The sequence below is a fragment of the Alligator sinensis genome, unplaced genomic scaffold (assembly GCF_000455745.1).
Source record: "Alligator sinensis unplaced genomic scaffold, ASM45574v1 scaffold819_1, whole genome shotgun sequence".
Taxonomy (NCBI): domain Eukaryota; kingdom Metazoa; phylum Chordata; order Crocodylia; family Alligatoridae; genus Alligator; species Alligator sinensis.
The window spans coordinates 429,184-436,683 of NW_005843030.1; the positions used below are offsets into that span (position 1 = coordinate 429,184).

Genomic DNA, 7,500 nt, shown 5'->3' on the forward strand with positions numbered 1-7,500 from the left:
AGAGCCCGGCAGGACAAATTATGCTGAAGGGAAACCAGCACAGGTTTGTGGCAGGCAGATCGTGCCTGACCAATCTAGTCTCTTTTCATGACCAGGTTACGAAACGCCTGGACACAGGAGGAGGGGTGGATGTCGTATACTTAGACTTCAGGAAGGCCTTCGATACGGTATCCCACACCATACTGGTGAACAAGTTAAGAGGCTGTGACTTGGATGACTACACAGTCCATTGGGTGGCGAATTGGCTGGAGGGTCGCACCCAGAGAGTCATGGTGGATGGGTCAGACCACAGTACCTAATAAGCAGTCTACAGGAGACTACAGATTATAACTCAAACCAATGGAACACTTTATGCCAGCCAGTTTAGAAAGTGCATTAGAGAGGAATTAGTTACATCAGAGGAAATGCAAGTTGGAGGTCAGTGATAGGAATGAAATTCTGATATTTGGTTTCTTTAGCTGTCAGCTTTCCGATCACTATCAGCTTCTGAGAACTGGGTATTTTGAAACACTTAGTCAACCCTTTTTCTTTTCTTTTCTTTTCTTTTCTTTTCTTTTTCTTTCTTGTATCAAGCACAGAGCTACAGAATAGATAGGACACACAGACAGTCATTCTACATGACTACATGAGGTGATACTTCCCCTCTATCGGGCGCTGGTCAGACCGCAGTTGGAGTACTGCGTGCAATTCTGGGCGCCACAATTCAAGAGGGATGCGGATAACCTGGAGAGGGTCCAGAGAAGGGCCACTCGTATGGTTAAGGGCCTGCAGACCAAGCCCTACGAGGAGAGACTAGAGAAACTGGATCTATTCAGCCTCCGCAAGAGAAGGTTGAGAGGCGACCTTGTGGCTGCCTATAAGTTCATCACGGGGGCACAGAAGGGAATTGGTGAGTATTTATTCACCAAGGCACCCCCAGGGATTACAAGAAATAATGGCCACAAGCTAGCAGAGAGCAGATTTAGACTGGACATTAGGAGGAACTTCTTCACAGTTAGAGTGGCCAAGGTCTGGAACGGGCTCCCAAGGGAGGTGGTGCTCTCCCCTACCCTGGGGGTCTTCAAGAGGAGGTTAGATAAGCATCTAGCTGGGGTCATCTAGACCCGGCCCTCTTTCCTGCCTATGCAGGGGGTCGGACTCGATGATCTATTGAGGTCCCTTCCGACCCTAACATCTATGAAAGTATGAATTAAGTGCATACACATGCACACACCAGCTCAGGCACATACACATCCAAAACAGCCTAGGCACATTCATACCTATCACCAATTCAAGCACATACACTATACACCCCAAAAGTTAGACACAGATCACTAATTCATATATCCTGCACACAATGCAGGATATATATACATACATATATATATATACACACTCACCAGTTCACACACATACAACCCACCTACACATACACACAGGTGAGTTCCTAAATTGAGTGTTGTGATGTGTGTGTGTGTATGTATGTATGTACATGCTTGGTGTACTTGGGATACCTGGGGAAAGGTTAAGGTAAGAAAGTAGAAGTGTAAAAAGTTGCTGGGAGTGAAAGTCACTGGGACCGGGATTAGAACCGATAGACTAGAGGGGCCTGGGCTGAAGAACTGAGGCTGGGGGTAACTTTAGATTAATTGATCTTAATCAATTAAAAGACAATGCCCAAAGCCTGCAGAACAGGGGAGCAATGCCGGCACAGAGGCTGGGACTGGAGCCAGAGCTACAGCGGAACTGAAAAGGTAGGAGGGGAGAGGGAAAATGGGACTAAGGGAAAGTGTGGGTGTTAAAGAGGGGCTCTGGGTGTGGGGAGCCAGAGGATGGCTGCAGGGCAGCTAGAGAAGTTGCAGGGAGTGGCAGTAGGTGCTGGCAGCTTGCTGGCAGGGGCATCTGCATGGGTGCTATCAGTTTTCTTGCCATGACTTTGACATAACATGAAAAATAGAGATGTTGATCTTCTTTATCCTCGTATAGCCTCCCATACACCCCACCTAGCACCTCCCAGATGACAACACACGAAAATAATGTTCAATCAAATTTTTAATAGTCTCTTCCCGAAACTGTCATGAAGGTATACGCAATCCTTCATGTCGGTATGTTTCCCTCTCCTACTCAGGAGCTTAAAAGTCTCACACCACTGTTTGCATACTGAAGCTAGGGGAATTCAGCTTTCTTTCCTCAGTATTCAGCCCCAGTACTCACAGCTACACTGTGCTGCCTGCAGGTCATCCTGGCCTGTATCCAGTTGTCATCATTGCCAAGGTCCAGTCTCAGCTCTCCAGCAACTGATCCAGCTCCACTGAGCTGGCCTCAGTGAGAGCCGTTTGCTGCTGCATTTCCCACCATTCGCCCCTGCTGGGGTCTGTCTTCCAGTGTGTAGCTACTGTGGAGCCACTGCATTCACTTCCAGTCTCCCTCTCCACCGTGTCCAGGCAGGTTTTGAACTCTGCCACTGTATTCTGCCCCTCCTGCTAGGCCCAGCAGGTTCCTCTTAGCCAGGCTTGTCCTGGGGCCGGCATCCTTGGATGTGTCTGGTGTGCTTCTGGGTCACCGTCGGAGAGCTTCAGCTCAACTGCTGCCACAGCCAATTGGGCTCCACCACCACAGGGTGAAAAGCTCACTGACCAAGTTGTCTGTGACAACACCAAGTTATGGGGAAGCTTGGTCACGCTTGAAGATAGGCTACAGATACAAGCAGACCTAGACAGGCTAGTAAGTTGGGCAGATCAGAATCTGATGCAGTTCAACACTGAGAAATGTAAAGTGCTCTACCTCAGGATGAGCAACCCCCAACACACCTACAGGTTTGGCAGCACCAAACTAACTAGCACCACAAATTAAAGGGACCTGGGAACAATAATAGACCACAGTATAAATATGAGCCGGTAGTGCGATGTTGTAGCCAGTAGGACAAATAATACTCTGGCATGCATCAATCAGTGCATCTCCAGCAAAACCAAGGAGACGATTCTCCCACTCTACTCAGCACTGGTGAGGCCACAGCTGGAGTACTGCATCCAATTCTGGACACCACACTTTAACAAGAACATGGACAAGCTTGAGAGAGTCCAAAGAAGAGCCACCCACCTGATCAGAGTCTTACACGGCAAGCCATACAGAAAAAGGCTGAGGGATCTGGGACTCTTCAGCCTGATGAAAAGAAGGGTGAGAGAGGACTTGATAGCAGCTTACTGCTTCATTAGAGAAGTACATCTAGGGCTCGGTGAGCAACTGTTCACCAGAGCACCCAAGGGGAAAATTAGGAGTAATGGCCACAAACTCCTGGAAGACCAATTCAGGCTCAACAGTAGGAAAAACTTCTTCAGAGTCAGCGTGTCCAAACTGTAGAATAAGCTCCCTCCAGAGGTGATGCAATTACCTACCCTGGAAGTCTTCAAGAAGAGACAAGACAGTCACCTTGCTGGGGTCACTTGACCCCCATTTATCTTTCCTGCATAGTGTAGGGGGCTGGACCTGATGATCTTTCAAGGTCCCTCCTGGCCTTACATCTATGAATCTGTGCCCACAGCAGCTCTCCCACCTGCCTCCAGTTTGTACACCTGGATTCAGGGGCCCTGCATGGGGGGGCCATCCCTCCCTTCCCTGCCTTTGCCCCCCCTTCCCACCCTGCTGGCCAAGCTCCCCCCTAGCCCCCAGAGTTCTCTCCTACAGTATGCAGGGAGGCAGGAGGCAGTTCAAAACTTTATTGAGCAGCCAGCACCTTCCCAGCTAGGCAACCAGGGGCCTCTCACAGGCAGAGAAACTCATTGATGGCAGTGGCAACCTTCTCCTTGGCCACAGGGGTCTGGCACTCATAACGTAGGCACGGATAGCCCTCTAGGCAGTGCACATTGGAGGGAAGTGCAGGCTTGCCTGGGGTGTTGTCAAAGCTCAGAGCCCCACACCAGGTTCTCAGCTGTGCCCAGGACACCATGATGATTAGCAGCAGCAGGGAGTAGTGGGCCAGGCACCCCTCAGTGTTCTCAAACAGCTTGTCATGGTGTGCCATGGGGACTCTCAGCAGGGGCATGCTTGGAGTGTAGGCCACACACTGGGGTGGGAGCTAAGAGGGATAGGTTTGCCAACCCTCCTGGATTGACTGGGAGTCTACCAGAATCGGCATCAATCTCCTGGTGACTATTAAAAGCAATCCTGGAGATTGATATTGTGAATGGGTTGAACAGTACAATTAATGACTAGAGGTGTACCGATACATCGGTCCCATATCAGAACAATACTGATGTAAGGAAAATTGACAGTATTGGCAAATAGCTTTTTTTGGTTGATGTGGCCAATAATATCACTGATAAATGCCCCATGCCTGGACACTGCCACAGTACAGCACACAGGCAGCCAGGAGCACAGCCCAGCAGCATGGAGAGCAGCTGGGCCTGGCTGGTAAGTCTGTTGTGAGGGAAGGGACAAAGGGGGGGCAGATTGAGGCCCCTACAGTAAGGGAGAGGGGGGCTGGGGCAGGGGCAGGCACTGCACAGCTGAGGCAGGGCACAGGAGGGAGCCATGAGCTGCTCCTCGGGGGGCACAGGGCAGGCTGCCACTGTGAGCTGGGGCTGGGAGCAGTGCTGGGCTCTTCCCAGTTGGGGAGTTGGGCCAGGGCTGTATTCAGGGTGGGCAGTGGAGGCACTGGGTGGAGGGCTATGGTGAATTTTGGGGTGGCTGAAGCCCCCCCCCCATACCCTCTTTCCAGTGCCACCACTGCTTGCCCCAAGTGCAGCCCAGCCCAGCCCCCAGCCCAGAAGAGCTTTGTGCAACCCCAGCCCCAGTCTGCAGTGGCATCCTAACCTCTCCCCGCATGCAGATTTAGGGGCACATGCCCCCACACCCTCCTGGGGAGCATGTAGCAGTGGAAGCTGCACCCTCCCCCGGAGCCCCCCACATAGCCACTCATGGCATCATCCTGCATTCCACCCCAGCTGTGCAGCACCTGACCCTCACCAAGTCCTATTCCCTCCCTCATTGCAGGGCCCTTGATCTTCCCCCCCCCATACCCCTTCCCTCCCCCCTTTCCCCTTCCACCACAACAGACTTACCAGCCAGATGCTGCTCTCCAAGCTGCACAACTGCATATCAGCAATTGGACTGTTATCAGCCGATATGGATCGTTAAAAATTGGCCATCAGTATTGGCCAAAAAAATCTGTCGGTACACCCCTAATAATGACATTACATCATGTTGAGGGGAAAAAAATCTCCTGGAATAGTTTCAGTCAGAGTTGGCAACCCCCCCGGGGAATGTCTCTCCAGAGAGGCCCACCAGCAGAGTAGCAGCATCACCAGCTATGTGCCCCAGCCAGATGGGAGCCCCTCACCCTACAACCCCAGCTGACATAGGCCTGGCACCATGGGAGGAAACTGTCTGGACTGCAGAAGTGGGGGAGTTGGTCTGGAGCTGCTGCCAAGAGCCATCCCTGGCCCAGCCTGGGGAGGGAACTGGGAAGGCAGACTGCCTCTGGCAAGTACCAAGTGGGCCACCTGCCCCCACAGGGGGAGCAGGGATGGAGGGTTTGGCTAGCAGTTATCTGTGCCAGGGGCTGCCCAGGCAAATTTTCATGTTCCCTGTGGACAGTCCCTATAGCCCTTCCCAGTGTGGCTGTGCAACAGACACATAGGATAGGACTGTACAACTGTAGCTCCTGCCCTTACCTCCTGACTCTGGGCAGAACAGCCTCTCAGCCTGATGCTTCCTCCTTCCTTCCTGCAGCAAACTGCAGTCCAGCTTATATCCCTGGGCCAAAATGGCTGCCCTCATCAGGCACCTGCTTGCTACCTGCTGGCTGCTCTTAAAGTGGCAGGCACCAAAAGTGCCCTGCCACAACCTTTCTCAGAAGAATTGCATGTTGGCTGCAGCCAAGGTTGGGGATTTTGACTGGGATGTGGCAGTGCTCCTTCTGGGACTACAACTCAGAGGTTCCTGGATAGATGGTCTTGCCTCCACTCATGATCAGACTGATCACCACATTTGGGGTCACTAAGGAATTTTACCTTGTGCTCAGACTGGTACAGACTGTGGGGGGTTACGTCTTCCTCCATAGCAAGGAGAATAGCTGTCTTTCTTGGCTCTCAGACATATTTAACAGCCCTTGCAGCATCAAGACACTGGGCATCATTGTCCCCCCACTTTACCTGTGGCAGGTTAGGATGCTTGTGTGACAGGGTTAACTGTGTAGTTTTAGTACTAGGTTAGAGGGGTATTTGTATATGGTTTGGATAAGGATGATCTACCTCTGGCAGGAGACTGGACTAGATGACCTCTAGAGGTCCCTTGCAGCCTTACTTTTCTATGATTCTGTAATAGAAGGACATAGCAGAGTGATGTCTTTGCTACTTGTGCCTTAGGTGATGGAAAGGTAGGTTTCTACATGTCTAAACAAGATATCACTCTCATAGCATGGTGCTTTTCCATTCAAGATACAAAAAATTTCAGTAGTCCAGTTTACATGTTAGGCATAGTTCTCCTGTTCCCCTGCTGATGGTAGTGAGGATTTTTGTTGTTCTAACTGAATGCAATACAGAGCCTAAGAGAAGTCTTGATTGCTTTGACAATTTGTGAGCAGTTGTCTTCAATGGAAGGGATTGTTATGAAGAAGAGTTCAAAGTGTCTTGCTCAACAGCCAAAGGACCCGTCTTCTGAAAGACAAGGAAACTAATGTATAGTTTGTGTGCTGTGGGCTCCTATGGCTAACCTGTTTTCATTCATAGCTGAATCCACAGAAACCATCATACGGAAAGTAAAATGCATGCGAGTGGAGAATCCTGACTTTGCCACTGTGATAACAAACTGTGAAGACAGCACTTGTTGTACTATCTTTGGAGATGGGACATCTATTATAGCAAAGCCACAAGGAACATATAAGGTGAGAATCACATTGATATAATAATGTAATATATATTTATCCATGAACAACTGGTTCCTCCCGAGACTGGGGGGGCACAAGTTGTGGGCAGCAGTGTTGGCAGTAGGGTGGCAAGTGGTGATCACCTACGGAAGCCATCAGTGGCAGTAGCCAGCACATGCCCCCCCATGTCCACCCTACAAGTCGCCTGTGTGTTTATGTATTCTGAACATCTTATCCTTGCCTTCACCTCCTCTTACCTTGACCAAATCTTCCTTTTCTATGTACTTTAGAAAATCGTCTCTCTTCAGATCCTCATTTACTGTAGATGCAAATTCAAAATTGTTCTCATTTAAAGTAATATTGCAGGGACTGGTAGCAGTTTTCCTTCTGGACCTTGTCTTTCCCCATTTCCCTCTCCACTCCTTCCAAAATGGATTCAGTATTCAAGATCCAGATCAGATTTTTCTTCCTTTTTCTTTCTGAGTTTCATTTTCACACTGTATCAAAACTCAAGATTTAACTAAGGACAGTTGACCATCATCCTTCCTTGTTCTGATAGGTGTTACCCTTCAGCACAGGTTGCCTTTTCATTGATGAATATTGTTCAGCAGTTTATTCCCATGAAGTTCATGATGACACCAAGTTTCACAGCAGGC

The 7,500-nt window shown here is 49.9% G+C and overlaps 1 protein-coding gene across 1 annotated transcript in view; it reads left to right on the forward strand.

The window, feature by feature from the left end:
* LOC102383584 (sperm-associated antigen 17-like) overlaps positions 1 to 7,500 on the forward strand; it is a gene marked incomplete at its 3' end in the record, with an annotated part of 368,781 nt that overhangs the window by 361,192 nt on the left and 89 nt on the right. The window contains exons 32-33 of the mRNA XM_025193226.1: positions 6,708 to 6,862; positions 7,404 to 7,500. The exon at positions 7,404 to 7,500 is cut by the window's right edge and continues 89 nt beyond it. Coding sequence (XP_025049011.1) covers positions 6,708 to 6,862; positions 7,404 to 7,500 — 252 coding nt within the window. The remainder of the gene's footprint in view (positions 1 to 6,707; positions 6,863 to 7,403) is intronic.